This window comes from Podarcis bocagei (genome assembly GCF_964188305.1).
Source record: "Podarcis bocagei genome assembly, chromosome: 14".
Lineage (NCBI taxonomy): Eukaryota > Metazoa > Chordata > Lepidosauria > Squamata > Lacertidae > Podarcis > Podarcis bocagei.
In genome coordinates this window covers 25,914,738-25,935,421 of record NC_138139.1, presented here as the reverse complement: position 1 = coordinate 25,935,421, position 20,684 = coordinate 25,914,738, and the positions used below count along the sequence as shown (strand labels likewise).

Genomic DNA, 20,684 nt, shown 5'->3' with positions numbered 1-20,684 from the left:
CCGGTTAGATAGCCATCCAATCTCTGTTTAAAAACCTCCAATGAGGATCTAGCACCTTCCAAATTGGTCCATTCCATTGTCAAACAGCTCCTACTGTCAGGTTCTTCCTACTGTTTAGCTGGAATATCCTTTCTTGTCATTTGAATCCATTGGTTCCAATCCTACCCTCTGGAGCAACACAAAAGAGCCTGCTCCATCGTCCATGTGACAGCTGAAATAAAAAAATTTAAGGTCCTATATATATATTAAAGGGACACAGGTGGCGCTGTGGGTTAAACCACAGAGCCTAGGGCCTGCCTATCAGAAGGTTGGCGGCTCAAATCCCCGCGACGGGGTGAGCACCCGTTGCTCGGTCCCTGCTCCTGCCAACCTAGTAGTTTGAAAGCACGTCAAAGTGCAAGTAGATAAATAGGTACCGCTCCAGCGGGAAGGTAAACGGCGTTTCCGTGCACTGCTCTGGTTCACCAGAAGCAGCTTAGTCATGCTGGCCACATTGACCTGGAAGCTGTACGCTGGCTCCCTCGGCCAATAAAGCGAGATGAGCGCCGCAACCCCAGAGTCGGTCACAACTGGACCTAATGGTCAGGGGTCCCTTACCCTTTTTATATATAATAAATGTTCATAAATGTACCAACCAAGCACGTACAGTGGTGCCTCGCAAGACGAAAAGAATCCGTTCTGTGATTCTCTTCGTCTAGCGGTTTTTTCGTCTTGCGAAGCAAGCCCATTGACGGATTAGCGGATTAGCGCTTTTAGCGCTTTTAGTGGCTTATCTGCTGATCGGATCAGCTGATAAGCGGCTTAGCGGCTTAGAAAAGGGGGGGGGAAAGGGAAAAAAACCAGCAGGAACTCGCAAGACATTGTCGTCTTGCGAAGCAAGCCCATAGGAAATTCGTTTTGCGAAGCACCTCCAAAACGGAAAACCCTTTCGTCTAGCGGGTTTTCCGTCTTGCGAGGCATTCGTCTTGCGGGGCACCACTGTACATAGATATGTGGACCACATGTCTGGAGCAGCACAGGAAGACCGTCCTGAAACCATTTTGACTCCCAAACTGACCAAATGTTTTCTCCACAAGGGGGGGGACCTTCCCATTGTCTCAGGAATTGGGTAATCACCATCTCAAAGCAATGGCCAGACTACCTGGAAAGGCAATCAGATAAGGTATTATCAGATAACCTGGCAGACAGGGAAAAAACCAACATTCAAATTTCTGTTGTAGACCGCCTTTTCTGTGATGTAGGTATGATGTTTCTGGGTGGTGGTCTTTGGTTACTCCCCTTCTGTGATGTATGTATGATGTATGGAGGGGTGGTCTTGAGCTCCAGGGCAGGGAATTTAAAATGTCTATAATAAGGGCAGGCACACCTTGGTTCTGGGTCCTCCTCCTTTCTCCTGTGTGTGAGGGGAGCACCCTTTTGCAACAGTTCAATAAAGATCAGGCTTACTAGCTGTTTTGCTGCTCAATATTCTATGGTTGGCCTCTGTTATTTTCTCCTACTGATGGAGAACCTACAAAGGACTCTATAAGGGTCCTTGTGTCCCCCATAAGGGAATAAGGGCAGATTTTGTTTACAACACAGCTCTTCAGATATTTGATGACAGCTATCATATCTCCTCTCAGGTCTTCTCTTTTCCAGACTAAATGTATCCAGCTGCCTCAATTATTCCTCATAAGGCTTGGTTTCCAGACCCTTTATCAACCTTGGTTGCCCTCCTCTGAACACCTTCCAGCTTGTCAATATCCTTCTTAAACTATGATGCCCAGAAGTGGACACTGGACTCCAGGTGTGGTCTGACCAAGGCAAAATAGAGCCTATTACTTCCCTTGACCACTAGCCTTCCACTGATGCAGCCTAGGATAGCATTCACTTTCTCTCTCTCTCTCTCTCTCTCTCTCTCTGTGTGTGTGTGTGTGTGTGTGCATGCTGTATGCATGCACACATCTTCCTACATGCAAAAAAAGTAAGAATGTGGTCACACCGAGGTCCGTGTGGCCACCAACAGCATTTAGAGGTACTGACCAAGGCAGAATAGAGCCTATTACTTCCCTTGACCACTAGCCTTCCATTGATGCAGCCTAGGATAGCATTCACTCTGTGTGTGTGTGTGTGTGTGTGTGTGTGTGCTGTATGTATGCACACATCTTCCTACATGCAAAAAAAGTAAGACTGTTGTCACACTGAGGTCCGTGTGGCCACCACTAGCATTTAGAGGCAAACCGACCAGTTGCCCTTTCCAAAACAAAAGCCGTCCTGTGAAATTCATGCACTAACACATTTTGCAATGCAGTTCTGCAGCCAAGTAATAAGTAAAAAAATGCATGAACTAGACCAGCGTGTGCCTAAAAATGCATATATCAGCAAAAAGAAATACCATACCAAAGGCATGTTATTAAGGGAAACGGCTTTGCAAAAATGTGTATCTTATGCAAAATTGCATACAAAAATGTTCATCAGAAATTTACACTAAAATGCTGGTGAATTTTCAAGAGGGGATATGACCCCTACTCTAGCAAGCACCCCCTCCAACCATTCAAGGCCCTCCAAAACCTGAAACCGGCACTGGGTCTTAAACATCAGTTTCCAGCTCTTAAGATGTCTGAATCCTAACCCAGAAGAGAAGGCAGGGGAACTTGCAAACGAAAGTAGATTTTCACCCAGAGACCGGAGCTCTTTTAAGGCCATTACCTGCGTCCGTAAAGCAAAAAGCTTTTTCTTTCTGGATAATGAGAGACAGCAGGGGGAGAAAGAACCGCACACCTCTGGGATCAAAGAGCTGAACCAGAAAGATTGGAAGGGCAACAAATCAGGGAAACTTGAGGCAGATAAGGCTTATTCCAGCTGTCAAAACAGTTTTCTCATGGGAAGAGTGTGCAGGCTTAAATCCTTGTACTTAACTCCAAAACCTAGTTGGGAGAATTCCAGTGTTATGACTGAGCACTGATGTCATATTTAGAACATATGCTTGCATGATGCCACCACCCGTTGCCCTCCAAAACCCACCTTTTCCATGAAGCTTGTGGTTTAACCCCTCAAGTCGTCACCACCATTAAAGAAAAGCTTTCATCCCTCAGTCATCATGATCTTTCCATCTCCTTCCTCTTTCAGTTTTGCTCATCTCCCTCTGGTGTCTTAGTTTAGATTCTAAGTGGGAAGGGATGGTTAACATTTTGCCATTTTGTTTTAATCATTTATATGTTTTTATCCTGTATTTTATTCTGTAAACCGCCCTCAGATCTCATGCTTAAGGGTGGTATATAAAATCACCGTCATCAAGTACCTCAGACCAGGAATCTGCTTTCTTTTGAAGCTTAAAAGGTAAAGGTAAAGGGACCCCTGACCATTAGGTCCAGTCGTGGCCGACTCTGGGGTTGCGGTGCTCATCTCGCTTTATTGGCCGAGGGAGCCAGCGTACAGCTTCCGGGTCATGTGGCCAGCATGACTAAGCCGCTTCTGGTGAACCAGAGCAGTGCACGGAAACACCGTTTACCTTCCCGCTGGAGCGGTACCTATTTATCTACTTGCACTTTGACGTGCTTTCGAACTGCTAGGGCAGGAGCAGGGACCGAGCAACGGGAGCTCACCCCATCGCAGGGATTCGAACCGCCAACCTTCTGATCGGCAAGTCCTAGGCTCTGTGGTTTAACCCACAGCGCCACCTGTGTCCCTTTTTAAGCTTACGTTCCTCAAATTTCAAGCAAGCCTACCCAGACATATACATAGCTCTGTGTATTTGTTTTCAAAACCTTTACTGATTTTATCTGTGTTTTATTAGGTCCACTGCTTAGGTAACCTTTTGATTAAGCCAGGTAGGCTAACAGAGATAGATAAATCATGAGCTCGACAATCTTGAACCCATTCGCCCTCACAAGCACCATCTCAGGTAAATATTTGCCATTTTCTGCATATGGAAGGGAGATCTTCAAGAAAAGGCAAGGTCTCGGGCAAGGGCCAAGATCTTTCAGGGCAGCTTGTCTGAGATGACAGTTGGTAGTATGAGCAAGGGAAGACTTGAGGGCAGAGGTTCAGGGACTCACACAATAGAATAGGGACCCAAACACAGCAGGATTGGCTTACTACAAGACCATCAAATCCAGAATCTCACCTAGCTGATGCTTGGGGTAGGGTTGAGGGGTCTACAACAGAGGTGTCCAAACTCTTTTCAAAGAGGGCCAGATTTGATGAACATCCATGAGGGCTGACCAAAGGGCCAGCCAAAGTTGTTGACCTTTTAGGATTGAAGTTGTTGAGCCTTTTTAAGGATTTTACCCCAAGAAATAAACTGCCCCACAGGGGGACAGTTTAGGCCCCTAAACTGACTTTGGACATGCCTGGTCTACAGTCAGTGCCAATGCAGCAGGATTTAACCATCACTGGTGAGCAAGGATTTAATCCCACTCTGTATGTTCAAAAGACAAAACTTGGCAGCAACTATTCCAACCAGATGTACATTTTTAAGGGCAGGAGGAGATGATCATCAGCCCTGACCCTCCAAGGAGGAGCTGACATCAAGGGGTTTCTCAAAACAGTTCTATTTTATTTGAAATCTGCCCCACCCACCCATGGAGAACTCTACCCAGTTCCAAGCTATCAGGAAATCCTAAGAGTTGAGAGGTTTTCGGTTTCTGTGTGACAGCAAAGAAGCAAAAGGCAGGCGAGTGTCCCGTGGCTAGCCCTGAATATTTCTCAACCCACGTCCCAAGAAGGGCAGGTAAGTTCACTGGACAGAAGGCAGCAATGCAGAGAGGATTAAAACAATCCCTTTCTCAAAGAGCAGCAGGTCTGTTAACGCTGACCTCTACTAAATGTCCAGTTCTGGGAACAGAACATCAAAAGAAGTCAGCATCCCTCCATGAGGATGCAGAGAAGGTTTTGATAATAGTACCACCATGGTCTCAGGGTGAATGAGAGGCTGCTGGAACAGAAGACTGCAACCTGGACCGGGGGAACTGTAGACGAGAGAGGGAGGGCCATTGCAAAGGGGAATTGTTCTCTCCAGGCTGCTTTGCACAGAAGATGAAGTCTTTCAAAGAGACACGTGGTTGAACATGCTGTTGTGTTAACAATAGCAAGGAGGTAACTTGGTCTGTGCTGGAAAAGAGACCAGCTACAGTGGAACCTCGATTCTCGAACCACTCCGTTCCTGAACGTTCCGGCTCCCAAACATTGAAAACCCAGAAGTGCTCCAGTTTTCAAACGTTCCTCAGAACCCGGACGTCCGATGTGGCTTCCGATCTGCAAAAAGCCTAGCTGTCAGCCAATCGGAAGCCACACCTCATAATTCAAACATTTCGGATGTCAAATGTCCTTCAGGAATGGCTTACATTCGACTTCCGAGGTTCCACTGTATTTGGCTTTGTGTTACGCATGGCAAAAGCTGGACCCTGGTCGACCAAAGTTGAAAACAATGTTAAAAATCATTTTGGTTGGTGACAAGAATATTTGACCAATAGCACATGACAACACAAAAAAAGCAAAATTATCCTAATTGCTCTTTAATAGCCTCACTGCAGATTGTCGTGAAATACAATAGAGGAGGTGAGAGGGGGCGACTCACAGGCAGAGGGAGACACAGACACAAAACAGCACTCGGTGTAAGGCAGGAATCGGGAACCTGCAGTTCTCCAGAGGTTACTGGACTCCCGACTCCCTTTAGCCCCAGCCAGCACAGCCAACAGTCAGAACAACATCTACAGGGTCACAGGTGAGCCCCCCCCCCCACCGGCAGTAAGGTTTGACTTCCTCTGGAACAGGGATAGAGGAGCAAGGGGTTGCCAAAAAAGATCTTTCCTTTCCTCCTGAACTGGCTGGGTTTTTCTCCCCCTCCTTCTCAGAGTTTGCCCTCCCCAGAGGATTGTGGAGATATCCCCTTAGAGAGAAGGCAGAGAGCCTTATTGCAAGAGCAGATGATTAGTGCAATTGTTATCAGTAGTAGTAGCAAGTCATCACAGCGGCCCACGTCTCACCCACAAAAAGCAAAACACACACACATTCACATATCAATACACAGGTTCAATCAATTCAGCAGAGTTTGCACAAGTCCTGAGCTTCTGTGAGATGAGCAGAGGTTGCTACAACCCAGAACCACACAATGCTAGGCGTTTTAGTTGCCGTGGAGAACAACCATCCATCTAAGTTTAGCGCTTCTGAGCAGAGAGTTTTTTGGTTATCCTGGGTGCCTTCGAACAAAACTGGCACTCCTAATAACTAGGGCTCTGGGTTGGCCTACAAACATTGCAGGTAACCAAATCTGTAACAAAACAAAAAGAGATGGTTTTTTCCAGTTGAAAAGCACCTCGTTCTTCCAACCTGGTACCCAGGAACGTAGTAGCAATGTATATGCCTGATGCTCAGCTGTCTCCTGTCAAAATCCATCATAAATTATGTATGTATATATTTTTGGAACAGTGGGAAATTGTAAGTTTTGTTGATGCTGAGATTCTGTCTTCCTTCTCCCCTCTGTTGCCAAGGTTCTTGCAAGGTTCTTGACAGGAGACCTCCATCCTGATGAGCCTTGTGCAACAGCCTCACCTGGAAGAGAAATGAAATAATTAGCAACAGCAGAGAAGTGTGTCTCATAAAATTTAACAAGATGCAGGCCATCCTCACAAGCTGGGTATGTGGCCAACCTAGTCTCTTTGCTCCAAACCCATTTTGGGCAGTGGGCAACCAGCCTGGCTCTGTCAAGCAGTCAGAGAAGGAGCAGCTGAAGGGAGTCTGTGGCTCCCCAACATGAATTGGGGGAGGGAATACTTTGCTCCCACTGCCAGATACCTGAGACAGCCAAGTTAAAGGGAGGCACATTCTGGCATTGGCCAAAGGACTAAGTGTCCACTGGGATACTGCACCCCTTGCCTCCCAGGAAGAAGAACATAGCAAAGGGGAGCCCAAGGTGCCACCAACCATCAGCCAAAAGAGGAGCAGCTTCTCCAATGTTTGTTTTCCTCTGCCATCCCCATCCTTATTTCTTTAACATGGTGAGTCTGCATGCCGGGACTGTCTTCTCTCTTAAAATATGTACAGTGTTAGGAATGTTATGTACTTTAATGAATAATAATAATAATAATAATAATAATAATAATAATAATAATACTTCAAAAACTAAAGGCAGAGAAAGACAAAAGTACATTTGCCAAAGACAGAGGTATTTTGCAACACATTCACTATCCACAAATAGGCAACACGGGCAATGCCAGAGAAACAATACTGAGCATATATATTAATGGAAGGAGGCACATCCAGAATGGCAACACACAGAGAGACTCAGTGGGCAACCTCTCTGACAGGGCAGTGAATGAACCTGCTCCATCTCTCTCTTTCAGGAGGGATGACTGCTGACCAAAAGGCATGGCTGATGCCTCCTAACCGAGGGAAGGGCTTTGGGGTCAATAAGAGGCTTTAATAGTTTCAGTTTCTTTCTCCCAAAGTGTGCTAGCAGGACTCTTGCAACACACTTTGGGGAACTACATGAAACAGCCCCAGGATCTGTCCCCTAATGGCACCCAGGGACAGGCTTGCCTTTGAAAGAGCCTTTTGACGCTTCTCTTCCTTCCCTCCACCCTTGGGCTGAAACAGTTCAATGATGGTGGAAAATTCAAGGCTGGCTGTTGCAATCTTGAGTAGTTGTCATTGTTAAATTTATTATTATTATTATTATTATTATTATTATTATTATTATTATTACTACACCTTGGGAGTTTAAGCATCTCAGCAAACTTGTCATTCTTCCCGTCACCCTGCCACCTCATCCCATTCTGGAATAGCAATTATGCCTTCCAAGCAGGCAAGTCAGCCTGCTTGAGAGATCAATGTGTTCAAAAACCAGCTTCACACCCAACACAATCCACCTAGCAGTGTACAGAAAAGACCCTCCAGCTCTCACTTGTAAGACACCCAATTAAAAGCAGCCTCCAGAGAACAGCACGCACACACACCCTTGAACAACACAATGCTCGGCGTCTGTATGCAAAAGGGCATCTGTGCGTTGAAAAGGGGGGATATTCTATGGACGGGTATTGATCTAAAGTGGCCTTTATTATCAGAAGGAACAAAGGTACTCTGGAGATCCAGCTATGATTGAAAAGCATCCCAAGTTTTGATGAATTCAACTGTCTCCTTTTGTACTGTTCTACCGTCTTGCAAGGCGAGGGTTTGTTGAGAGACAGGCTTGTGTTGATGCAAAGCGCTGGCCATTGTCAACTGCACCAGTCCTTCTCGGACCTTTGTCAGGGACATTGAAATGCACATCAGAGGACAGTGATGAGGATCAAGCTACTTCCTACGGGAGGCGGCAGAGCAGCGGAAAGAACCTCACAGCCCTTCCAGCCAAAGGACGCAGCCTTGCCACGATCCTCTGACTCAGAGGTTGCGTACCTTGTAGTACCTCTGTAACCCCCAACCTCGCTACAAAGTAAGGTGAGGGTCCTTTAACTAGCCAGGCAGCTCCTCCAGGGAACACAGAGCCTACCACACATCGAGTCTGGTCAGCCTACATGGAGGTTCAGCTCCCTGCAGAGGCCACATCTCTTGTAGCTGGCCTCGGGAGATGCTTTAGCATAACACGCCAGGGTCCTGTTCTTGCATACCCTCCACTTGGAGCTGACCCTGCCTGCGTCCCCTGCTAGCCAGTATAGTGGTACCTCGGGTTACAGATGCTTCAGGTTACAGACTCCGCTAACCCAGAAATAGCACCTCGGGTTAAGAACTTTGCTTCAGGATGAGAACAGAAATCGTGCAGTGGCGGCGTGGCGGCAGTTGGAGGCCCCATTAGCTAAAGTGGTGCTTCAGGTTAAGAACAGTTTCAGGTTAAGAACGGACCTCCAGAACGAATTAAGTTCTTAACCCGAGGTACCACTGTATAAAGCTTCAGTTGGCTCAGGTTCCCTGCAGAGACAACATCTCCAGAAGCTCCTCAGAGCTGTCCAAGGTCCTGTATGCTTTGTGCTTGATCCAGACTTAACAGCTGCTTCCTTGGTGACCTGCAAGGACCCACAGAGCTGGACAGGGTTACTCTTACTTTGCTCTTCATCACAAGAGAAAGTTGGAAAGGACTCCACCAAATACATTCCAGGCCTTGTTTGTAAAGGGGAGCGGAAAAGGCGAGTGGCAGGGAACACTAATTTCTACCCCTGCCCGCAACAAATCCAAAATCTGCAGTAGGCTAATACCTTTGTTAGGACCAACCGAACCCTCACAAAGTTGTGAGCAACTTTTCAAGTTCTCCAGAACTCTTCTTTGGTCTGTATTTTAAAAACAACAAAAAAGGAGGGCATCATATTGAAAGACACCAAAGTCTGCAGCTTGTAACTAAACTTGAAGATGGGGTGCATGAACAGAGGCTCAGACTTTGTACCTAATAGAAGCTGATCTAATTCAAGCAGCCTTTCCCTAAATTCGCACGCTGGTACCCTCTCCAGATGTTAATGACTACAACTCTCATCAACCCCCAGACAGCACAGCCATATGATGTTGGGGCTGATGGGAATTCTACTCATTAACATCTGGAGCTTGGGGAAGGTTGTACTAAACAGATTCCACAAGTGCTAATAATGGTTGATCTTCTTAGGTGGAGATCTCATAGCAAAGTACTGTCCAATTTATTCAATTCTTAATGGACCAACATAGATATCACACCCCCTTTAAAAAAGTTCCACCCACTCACCCATATGTTTACACTGTCCTCCCCCTCTCCTTACCTATATTTTATATCAAACACTGTGGAATCTTCATCATCCTCATCATCTTCATTTAAGGGGGCCATTTCCACCCGTTCTGCTGGAGTTGTGATGATGTCATACTTGCGGGTTTTCTTAATCTTCCTGCCAGACCTAAAACAGCAAGAAAATTATATTGTAGGTGTACACGGATATTGTGGAAACAAAACACTGACAATTTATTTAAACCCATCCAAATGGGAGTGGAGAGAAAGATGCAGCAGACCACTGTTACCAGGCCACTTTTCCAACCACTCTCAGCTTCCCATTGTTGCTCCAGCTAATACAGTCATACCTTGGATCCCGAACACCTTGTGATTTGAACGTTTTGACTCCCGAAGACCGCAAACCCAAAAGTGTTCCGGTTTGCGAACTTTTTTGGAAGCCAAATGTCCAACACGGCTGAAGCAGCTTCTGCTTGAGTGCAGGAAGCTCCTGCAGCCAATCGGAAGCTTTGTCTTGGTTTTCGAACATTTTCGAAAGTCAAATCGACTTCCGGAACGGATTCCGTTCAAGAACCAAGGTACGACTGTATGAGAAAACACTTGTAGGTGGGGGGGGGGAGAGAAGAGAGAGAGAACATCCTACAGTGGTACCTCGGGTTACAGACGCTTCAGGTTACAGACTCCACTAACCCAGAAATAGTATCTTGGGTTAAGAACTTTGCTTCAGGATGAGAACAGAAATTGTGCAGCGGCAGCGGGAGGCCCCATTAGCTAAAGTGGTGCTTCAGGTTAAGAACAGCTTCAGGTTAAGAACAGACCTCCAGAACGAATTAAGTTATTAACCCGAGGTACCACTGTACGTGGGGATTTGAACCCAGATCTGCCTATGTCGAGGCAAATTCTCTAGTCACTCTACTTATTCGACTACATTTTACAATTATGTTTGATTTACAAATACATGAACAGAGCATAGTGGGAACCGATGGGCTCCTCCTGCATCAGGTTAGCGCAACTACTAACCTTCTTGTAAATCCCTCAAAACAATTGTGTGCAGCTTCCAGGCTGCTTTCATTCCCATCTGTGTGGCCTTGTTCAAATTCAAACCGGAACTTGTCTCTAGGTGCCTTCAGGCCAGATCCCATGAAGCTTCTCATGTCGAGAATATTTTGCCTCTTTTGTTGGTCTGATTCAAGAGTTGCAATCCGGTATGGTTAAGACTCTGATTATCTGGAGCACAGTGTTCACACTTGAACAGGCTTTCATTCGTCTGGGTTGTAAAGACACAAATGCCGCTAAGAAATGAGGGCGCCCCACCTTCCATAGCGGGGACCATCACTCTGCATCCCAACTGGGGCACAGACCTATCTGGGACTTGCTACGCTGCATCACTTAAGGACTGTAATTGCCAGTGATTAAACAACCCTTGAGATCTGATGCTTAATCTGTTCAGCTGCCATTGTAAAGACCTTCTTTGAAATTACTACCATGAACCACAAACATAATGAGCCATTAAAAACCAATATAGCTTTTACAAGCCCATTTAGGAAGAGTCCACAAGATCACCCTATTTATTCCCGATTAATTAGCCCAGAACAAACACTATCCACTAGGTGTGATTGCTCCATCACTAACACTGATCAGAATTACTCCTCCCTGCCTTGGGATATGGATTAAAAACAACAACAACTACAGCCAACAGACATGGTTTTACTTCCGTGCATATTATAAACTTCCTTATTGCAAGGTACAGTGAAGGTGGGTTTTGTGATTTTTAAAAGGGGGGGAAATACTTTATCCAGACTTTCAAGCAGAAGGCCAGCCACATGGTCACCCAAATGACATGCTGTGTAAACAACCATTCATCTGTTTATTCCTAGCTTCACCTCCCTCCCTTTTCTATTGCCCCTACACTGAATTTTAAATTGCAAGCCGCTTGGGGCAGGGACCTATCATCTTCCTGGGCCATGCACACTGATAGTGCCATGTAACAAGTAATGGTATTATAACAGTAAGCTGCATAGGGCAATGGCCTGTCCTGTTGCTGCATCACGCATGCTGATGGTGCCATATAACTCAGCGCAGTAGTAGCAGCAGGAACAGTCGTAGCAGTACTAAGGCTGTAAACTGAATAGGTCCCAGAGAGCATGGGTACTCCTCTGGTACAAATGCCCGGCAAGCGATTATTATAAGCCATATTTCTCACCACCTCCCAGAATGACCTTGGCTTTCTCTCTTCAAGTCCCCCCCCCCCAATCTGGATGCTTAAACTTAGAACTCAGCAAGAAGACAGCTAGGAGAGAGGGAGGGAGAGATGGAGAAAGGTGGAGTCTGTGGCCACTCTCACTCAGCCCTTTCCATTCACCAGCCGTGATTCTGACCAAGCACTCAGTCACATGAAGAACAGCTGCTCCCCATCACGCAGAGGCTGCAATCGCTCGCTGTCAGCTGGCCCGCTGCTCAGACTGCTCTTCAGCCTTTAATCTATTTTTAGCCAGGCAGCCATCAGGATTAAAAGGATCCGCTCCTGACCCAATGATCCCAAGACGTGCCCCCCCCCCACTCTGAGCCGGCAGCACCACCACTCTTGAGAAGCAAGATTGGGGGAAGAAATATGGTCCTTGATACTTGCAGCTGCAGGTCAATACATTCATGAGGCTAAAGCAAGGAGGAGACCCTACATTCATTGTCCCTTACCTGATGCCCTCCATATCTTTTGGACTGTATCAGTCCCATCCAACACATATCACATATCAGTCCCATCCAACACAGCTGTACTGGTTGGGGGCTGATGGATGGCGGAAGGCTGCCCCACTCCATATTGGAAATAATTGTCCTCCGCCATGCACACACCCCAGTATAATTGTGGGAAATTGCGTTGCCATTTCTCATTAGGCATAGATGTAAATCATGGGTAGGCAAACTAAGGCCTGGGGGCCGGATCTGGTCCAATCACCTTCTCAATCCAGCCTACGGACGCTCCAGGAATCAGCATGTTTTTACATGAGTAGAATGTGTGCTTTAAAAAAAATACATCTCTGGGTTGTTTGTAGGGCATAGGAATTCATTAATTTCTCTCCCCCCCAAAAAAAAAAATAAATAGTCCGGCCCCCCACAAGGCCTGAGGCACAGTGAACCGGCCTGCTGAAAAAGTTTGCTGGCCCCTGATGTAAATAGTTCAACTATGGAACTCTCTCCCACAGGAGGCAGTGATGGCCACCAACTTGGTTTCCTAGTTTCTAGAAACCACAGGAGTGGAAAGAGCTCTTGTGCTCAGGTCCTGCTTGCAGGTTTCCTACAGGCTTCTGGCCAGCCACTGTGAGAACAGGATGCTGGACTGGATGGGCCACTGGCCTAATCCAGCACGGTCTTCTTATATTCTTAATGATCCTATCACCTAGGGCTGGTGGAAGTTAGAGTACAACAGAATCTGGAAGGCTGCAGGTTCCCCACCCCAAACAAATTAATCATGGAAGGGCCCCTGATGAATCTGGCACCAGTTCAGAATAGGCTGCACATTGCTGGCCTTCAACATGTTGTTGTTTAGTCGTGTCCGACTCTTCGTGACCCCATGGACCAGAGCACGCCAGGCCCTCCTGTCTTCCACTGCCTCCCGCAGTTTGGTCAAACTCATGCTTGTAGCTTTGAGAACACTGTCCAACCATCTTGTCTGTCGTCCCCTTCTCCTTGTGCCCTCCATCTTTCCCAACATCAGGGTCTTTTCCAGGGAGTCTTCTCTTCTCATGAGGTGGCCAAAGTATTGGAGCCTCAGCTTCAGGATCTGTCCTTCCAGTGAGCACTCAGGGCTGATTTCCTTAAGAATGGAGAGGTTTGATCTTCTTGCAGTCCGTGGGACTCTCAAGAGTCTCCTCCAGCACCAGAATTCAAAAGCATCAATTCTTCAGCCTTCTTTATGGTCCAGCTCTCACTTCCATACATCACTACTGGGATGCCTTCGACATACCTCTTGACAAAGTCAACATATTAGGGGGAAAGGATGATTCGCCTACCCAAACTCCAAGGAAAGGCAACACACCAGGCACTTTTTGAGTAGGGCAAAATTTGAGAGTGCAACATCGAGGGGAGGAGCCCAGCCAGTACATTTTACTGCTTTTTACAAAACCGTTCTCTTTCTGTGACATCGCTAAGCCTTTTCACTCCTACATGGTGCTGAAGTGGGGTTAATTTGTGTAACCCTGCTGGAAAGCCATCGGCTAGTTAGTGTACAGATCCCATCCCATCGTGGAGGGAGCAATTTACCTTTCCATGTTCCACATACCCAGTCTATTCCTGTTGACAAGCCATAAAGGGCCTGAGACCGATACACAGATTTCTGCAGGGCCATTACAGGTTGGGCAACACACCCACCCTTTTGATACTGCATCCAGTTCTGGTCATGCACAATATTATTGCTATACCTTGGCCATAATCACATGTAGCCTTTAGGCATGCAGAATATCCCCGAGCAGGGCTAGAAAAAACACACACACTTTTTGGCTCAGTTTGCTCAAGTGCAAGCTTCAAGTGTCTTAGTGACGTAGGTCACAAGACTGTCCACCTGATATCTTCAAGTGGTACCATTCATGCTTTCAGCACCCTCCATGAAACAACTATTTCCAGGGTTTCCTGGTGAATGAACGGTTGCTAAACTGGTTTAAGTCTGCATTATACTATATCAACCTCAGGTAGCCTTGCCAATCAGTTTCACAAAATGAGCACTAGCCTAGTTTCTACTAGGCTGCTAGTTCCAATCACATATATCAATGCAACAATGGGTGTGGGTGTGTTGTGTGTGAAGTTTCCTTGCTTGATCACCTGGAGAAAAATCATATGTGCCACAGGTGAGCAGGCAAGTGGCCAGTTGCAGGCTTCCTTTAGAGGAGTCAAATTAACAGACCAGTCATCTCTCGGCCACAGCTCCATGATACAGCACTGGCTTTCCATGCAGAATTGGGCCCCAAATATCTTCAGCTAGAATTTGGGAAGCTGAATCCCTGGATAATCACTGCCAGTCCATGCAAACAACCCTGAGGTACATCTGTGCTGGAAGAAGACAGTTGCTGTTATTCTTAGTTCAATTTTTGAGTTGCTTCCAGCAAAACTCTCGCAGCGACTTAGAAATGTTAACAATCCAATATTAAATACACTGTTTAAAAACTTAACACAGATGCAGCATTAGAAACTCAGATATATGAGCTAGCCACCAAATGGCTCTTTAAGCCAGGGTTACAGTCACCAAAACCAGTCTAGCTGTCATTTTAGGGCCAGACAGTTCAAAAGCCGTATTTTTCAGTATGATATTTTGGTTTCTAAAATTTGTCCTGATTGTGCAGATAAAATATAATGGATGGAATTCTACAAGATGTGGTGTTACGTGTGCAAAAACAGGCAAGATCCAATGACATGCACTTCCAGATGGTGGAGACGTCAGGCACCATCCTTGCACCCGGGCATCTTCACTTGGTTGCAAGTGGACAATAAAGGTAAAGGGACCCCTGACCATTAGGTCCAGTCATGGCCGACTCTGGGGATGCGGCGCTCGAGGGAGCCGGCGTACAGCTTCCGGGTCATGTGGCCAGCATGACTAAGCCACTTCTGGTGAACCAGGGCAGCGCACGGAAACGCCATTTACTTTTTATCTACTTGCACTTTGACATGATTTCAAACTGCTAGGTTGGCAGGAGCAGGGACCGAGCAACAGGAGCTCACCCCGTCGCGGTGATTCGAACCGCCAACCTTATGATCGGCAAGTCCTAGGCTCTGTGGTTTAACCCACAGCGCCACCCGCGTCCCCAATAGCCAGGTGCAAAATGTGCCTGGCAAATTTCAAATGCTGCAAAGAGGAATATAACAAATAATTGTCAACCTAAAGGTCCTGCCATCACTTACAAAGCTGAAAACACTTAACGTCAGACCATTCACCATTTAGCTTAGTAGTGTTTACTCTGAGTGATTTAGGAACAGGATCTGCCACTGAGCTATGGCCTTTGACACCAACATCACAAGCTTCAAACATTTAGCAATGGGCCGGGGTGTGTGTGTGTGTGCAGACGTGCAACCTTCAGAGCCCAGCTTCCTCATCCCTTCCATGACAACTGCACCTGCAGCACCTTCTCCTTTTTGACAACATGACAGGAGAATGACTCATACCAGAAAGACAGGTTCCCAGGAACACACCGATCATTGGCAGGCCGGGGCGTTTTAACTCTGTGTACTTAAAAACTGCTGTTCATTTTTGCCTCCAAAGCACTAAAGGCAGTTCCAACTATTGTTTTCCTCCACCAAGAGGAATTCCTGTTGGGAGAGGCAGAATCCTCTTTTCAGGAAAGACACATGACCAGCTTTCAGAAATATTTGCAAGCAGTGTAACCTTTGGTCACAGATGCATCCTGCAGAGAGAAAAACATCCACAAAGACAAGCAAGCCTGATGTGGCATCAGGGGAACATAGTTCGGTGTGGAAGGGGACATGTTTTGAATGCAGTCAGTCATACTTATAATTCCCAATCATTCTTGTTTAAGAAGGACCAGGTAGCTGTTAGTGGAAAAGATCTCTGCCGGAGATCCTGGGGAATCACCACCAATACTGAGCCAAAGGCAAATAGTCTGATCCTTTGACCACAGTTTCTGATATCCCTAGTCCTCTGTACCATCAGGAGAGAGACTGCAAGGAAAGCCTTAGCTCAGTGGCAAAACATCCCAGGTTAAATCCCCGACATCTTTCTGGTGGGGCCTGAGAAACACCCTTGTCTGAAACCCTAGAACTGGGTTTCCAGTTGTTTTTGGACTACAAATCCCATCATCCTGAGCTAGTCAGGGATGGTGGGAATTGTAGTCCAAAATCAGCTGGAGATTCAAGTTTGGGAAACCTTGCCCTAGAAAGTCCTTGCTGCCAGTCAGCGTAGCCAGTATTGAGCTAGATGGACCAATGGTCTGCTTCAGCATAAGAAGCTAAGAAAAGACTTGTGGGTCACCTGCTGTCCAGGTGAGGCTGTCACAGGACTCCTTATCTCTGCATTGGAAGTGACTTTTACTATACTGTTCAAAAAGTCAAGGAAGAACGGTCAATATTCAAAGAATATCTCAAAAATTATATTGACAACGCAAGTCTCCTGGCAGACATAGATTAAATATTGTAAATAAAGAGAAGGTTTAGTAGCACTCGTTTAGATAATCGTTAAGAAAAAGGAGAAGAACAAACATGACATGTGTATAGAGATATGATTGGTAACAAAGCTCAAGGAGAATGAGTCAGAAGTCTACTTTATGTGGTGTAAACGTTGGATTGTAGGTATGTTGGGTATGTATTGGGTGTGTAATGTTTGTATGTATGTAATATGTGGTTTGGTATGTGTATAGTTTAATGTAAATTAATGTATAACAAGAATAAAGATTATTTTAAAAACAAAAAAAGGAAGGGACTTTTCCTTACTGCCATTCCCCAGGGAAACTCTGCTGGGAAAAAGTCGGGGGGGGGGGTACCTTGCACCTTGTGTAAACTCTGCTCAAGAAACCACGATTCAATAATGAGAGAGATACAACTCTGATAGGTCTTTTCAAAACATACACAAACATGTACAACAAAGCTTGCAAAAGGCAGAGAGCACCCCTCCAGAACATGGAGGGTCCAGTAAAGCAAAAAAGACCCCTGAAAGGGGAATCCTATCTCCACCCCACCCCACCCCACATTTAAAGAAATGCAGTTTTCATGGTAGATATGAAAAGAAATGGGGGAATAGGCAAGTCACTCTCAGCTGGAACATGGTAATCATAATAAATACAGCCCAACTTTCTTAAAGGATTGCTACAAGGTTTACTGAGTTAATATAGGACATGGGTAGGCAAACTAAGGCCCAGGGGCCAGATCCGGCCCAATCGCCTTCCCAATCCGGCCTACGGACACTCCAGGAATCAGTGTGTTTTTACATGAGTAGAATGTGAGCTTTTATTTAAAATGCATCTCTGGGTTATTTGTGGGGCATAGGAATTCATTCATTTCCCCCCACAAAATATAGTCTGGCCCCACACAAGGTCTGAGGGACAGTGGACCGGCCCCCTGCTGAAAAAGTTTGCTGACCCCTGGTATAGGAAAGCCTATTTTGCAATGGGTTTTTCCCCCTTAATGTTAAGAATAAGACTTCTGAAGATGCAGATTTTTATGAACAACTTTCAGCTCTAAGGGTATAGTACAATAAATAAGCCTTCCCTGGTCTGGAGCCCTCCAGATGTTGTTGGACTACAACCTCCATCATCCCTCACCCTTTGCCATGCTGTCTGGGGCTGATGGGAGTTGTAGTCCAACATGTGCAGGCACTAGTTTGAGGAAGCCTGCAAATAAATATCAGAACAAAGCAGTTTGGACATGCTAAAGCACTGGTGCCAATACTGACTAGTCTTTTAAGAAACAAAGTTATTTCAGAGTGAGCCCCAACCCTTACAACATGAGAATAACGAATACTGACAGCTACCTTACAGGGCTGTTGTGAAGATTACCGATTTGATGTACATGAAGCATATTAAGGCGGCAATCCAACATAAGCTTGTTTGAGAATAAGCCCCGCTGAAGGTGGCGGGGTTTACTTCTGAGTAAGCATTGTAGAGGACTGCGCTGTAAATACTTTTTTTAAAGGGCAGGGTGCTATTTAACTAGTACTATTGGCCAGCAGCTAAAGAAGCAAACCTTTTATTGCCAATTTGTAATATAGTGGAGAACTGATACTAGCCTACCTTTCTGAATCGTCATAAAGATTACCAATTCACTTGAGATTTACATCCGCCTTTCGCCCGAAGGGAAACAAAAGCAGTGTACAGGAGCAACATGAAACATGCACATCGCCCATTCAAAAGAATGTGCAATCTGATAAAAGACATTTCTAATGTGCACGAAGTACTTTGGGAGTGCCAGACAATGCCTCCAATTGTCCTGCCGCCTTTAGATGCCACCCTCCACTCCGGCCCACCATCATCCACCCCCTTGCCCAAGGGTGCCAAAGAACCAAGCTGGACCATAGCTGTCAACCTTCCCTTTTTTTGCGGAAAATTCCCTTATTCCAGCGCCGTTTCCCACTGCCATCCCGGATTGTTAGACTGTCCCCGGGACAGGTGAGGCTGCTGATCCCTTATTTTCGAGGCTGGTGATCCCTTATTTTCAAATCTGAAAGTTGGCAGCTATGAGCTGGCCTGGGTGCGGATGGGGGGCTCCCGGCCTGGCCTCCTCCTGCGCCCACTGCAGCCTGCCAACCCAGCTCCAGTTCTGCGTTGCAAAAGGCAGAGGAGCCTCGGGCTGCGGAAGCAGCTGGCAACCCCCCAACTACGCACCTGAGGACGCGGAGGAGCAGGCAGGCGATGAGCCCCACGCTGGCGGCGCAAGCCCCGATGACGGCGGCCTTGAGCGCAGGCAAGTCCCGCAGCAGAGCCCACATGGGGCTCCGCTGGGCGCCCTCGCTGCGGTTCCCGGCCGGCGGCTCCGAGAGCCCCGAGCTGTTGGAGCCGGAGCCCGAGGAGGAGGCAGCAGCTGCGGCGACGCTGGACGGAGGCGCCACGGCGGCCAAGGCGGGCAGGAGCGAGAGCCAGAGCAAGGCCGCCACGGCGCCCGGGAAGGTGCGCATGGTGGCCGGGAGAGGAGCAGGCAGAGGCGGACTCAGCTGCTGGCCGGCGCCGCTGCGCGTCCTTCCCTCCTCGCTTCCGCCTGCTGCCCGGCCTCCCACCGCTTCTCGTCCCCGATGAGCCGGATCAGGGCACGCGGAGGGGCGGGCAGAGGAGGAGCCGCCGCGGCCAGGAAGGCGCGGGCAGCAGATGGGCCCGGGCGCCAAGAGGGCCCCTGCGCAAGTGCAGAGGGCTTCCGCCGCGCTCCTTGCCGCCTGCAGTGCCGAGTCATCACAGCACGAGAAGATCCAGAATTGCCTCTCCCCGCCTCCGTCACGGTTTCTTTTTTTTTAAGGTAGAGCACCCAAAGGTGAGCGCCAGCACCCTGGGCAATATTTAAGGGTGCGACGGAGGAGGAGACGGGGTCAATGGCAACCCGATCCTATGCGGTTCTGCTCCCAAGCAAGCCTTGGATGGACAGGATCGCCCACCCTTCAAGGCCTGAGCTCATTAAATGGGCTCATCCCAGAGTCACTCTTATTATCATTACATTTATATCACACCTTTCTTCCAAGGAGCATATTGTTCCCTGCCTCTCCATATTATCCGCACAACGACCCTGAGAGGTAGACTAAACTGAGAGGCAGTGCATAGTCCAAGGTAAGCCAGTGAGCTTCACAGTTGGGGGGGGGGGAGAGATTTTATCTCCCAGGTCCTTGTCCAACACTCGATAACACTATACAGTGGTACCTCGGGTTACAGATTCTTCAGGTTACAGACTCCGCTAACCCAGAAATAGTACCTCGGGTTAAGAACTTTGCTTCAGGATGAGAACAGAAATCGTGCGGCGGCAGCAGGAGGCCCCATTAACTAAAATGGTGCTTCAGGTTAAGAACAGTTTCAGGTTAAGAACAGACCTCCAGAAGAAATTAAGTTCTTAACCCGAGGTACCACTGTACAATACTGCCTCTCTGGTCATAGGGTCATCATGTATCCAGTTCTGGTTCTGCTCTTAGACCCATCAAAATGAATAGATATAACTATCTGGGCACCATTAATTTCGTGGAATCCACTCTTGTGTACATCTTGGATACATGCTGTTGCCAAAGCAAAGTTTATTTATAAACAGTGTTTTTTGCCAATATGGTATGATCAGAGTGGGTCACAGAAGACCATTTTAGTACAACAGTGCAAACGTCCTAAGGAATAAAATTGTATGTCCCTCCAGACAAGCTTTCCTCAACCTGGTCTGTGTGTGTGTGTGTGTGTGTGCGCGCACACACACACACCCCTGCTACTAAACTCATCTCCCATCAGCTCCAGCCAACAAGGCCAGTGGCAGGAGCTGTAGTGGCACAAGCCCAGGAGGGGACCTCATTGGCTACCCCCATTCAGCACGTTTGAAGCACATTCTTTCCCTCAAAGAATTCTGGGCACTGTAGTTT

At 47.1% G+C, this 20,684-nt stretch overlaps 1 protein-coding gene and 1 long non-coding RNA gene across 3 annotated transcripts; one reads left to right on the top strand and one right to left on the bottom strand.

Annotated features, from left to right (window-relative positions):
- The first annotated feature begins 985 nt into the window (after positions 1-985).
- Positions 986-6,201, top strand: LOC308573936. Its single transcript, XR_014002259.1, has 2 exons — positions 986-2,014; positions 2,215-6,201. It is a non-coding gene; the product is annotated as an uncharacterized lncRNA (long non-coding RNA).
- On the bottom strand, positions 5,480-19,870 carry FAM174B (family with sequence similarity 174 member B). 2 transcript variants are annotated; one of them, XM_081171346.1, is made up of 4 exons: positions 18,973-19,870; positions 9,696-9,827; positions 9,168-9,239; positions 5,480-6,531 (listed from the first exon to the last, which is right to left on the bottom strand). In XM_081171346.1, exons 1-3 carry the CDS (start codon positions 19,260-19,262, stop codon positions 9,191-9,193), a joined length of 471 nt encoding a protein of 156 aa, XP_081027472.1. In that variant the 5' UTR covers positions 19,263-19,870; the 3' UTR covers positions 5,480-6,531; positions 9,168-9,190. The 2 variants fall into 2 exon arrangements, with proteins under 2 accessions (XP_081027472.1, XP_081027473.1); XM_081171347.1 differs by lacking the exon at positions 9,168-9,239 and having other exon boundaries at positions 18,973-19,828.
- Between the last annotated feature and the right edge of the window lie 814 nt (positions 19,871-20,684).

Excerpts from the sequence above, each read along its gene's own strand:
- FAM174B (XM_081171346.1), bottom strand. The coding sequence starts at position 19,262 with ATGCGCACCTTCCCGGGCGCCGTGGCGGCCTTGCTCTGGCTCTCGCTC. Across the intron at positions 9,828-18,972 it reads CTGCTCCTCCGCGTCCTCAG|GTCTGGCAGGAAGATTAAGA; the intron begins GTGCGTAGTTGG and ends TTGCTGTTTTAG. Across the intron at positions 9,240-9,695 it reads GTGTTTGATATAAAATATAG|ACCAAAGAAGAGTTCTGGAG; the intron begins GTAAGGAGAGGG and ends TTTAAAATACAG.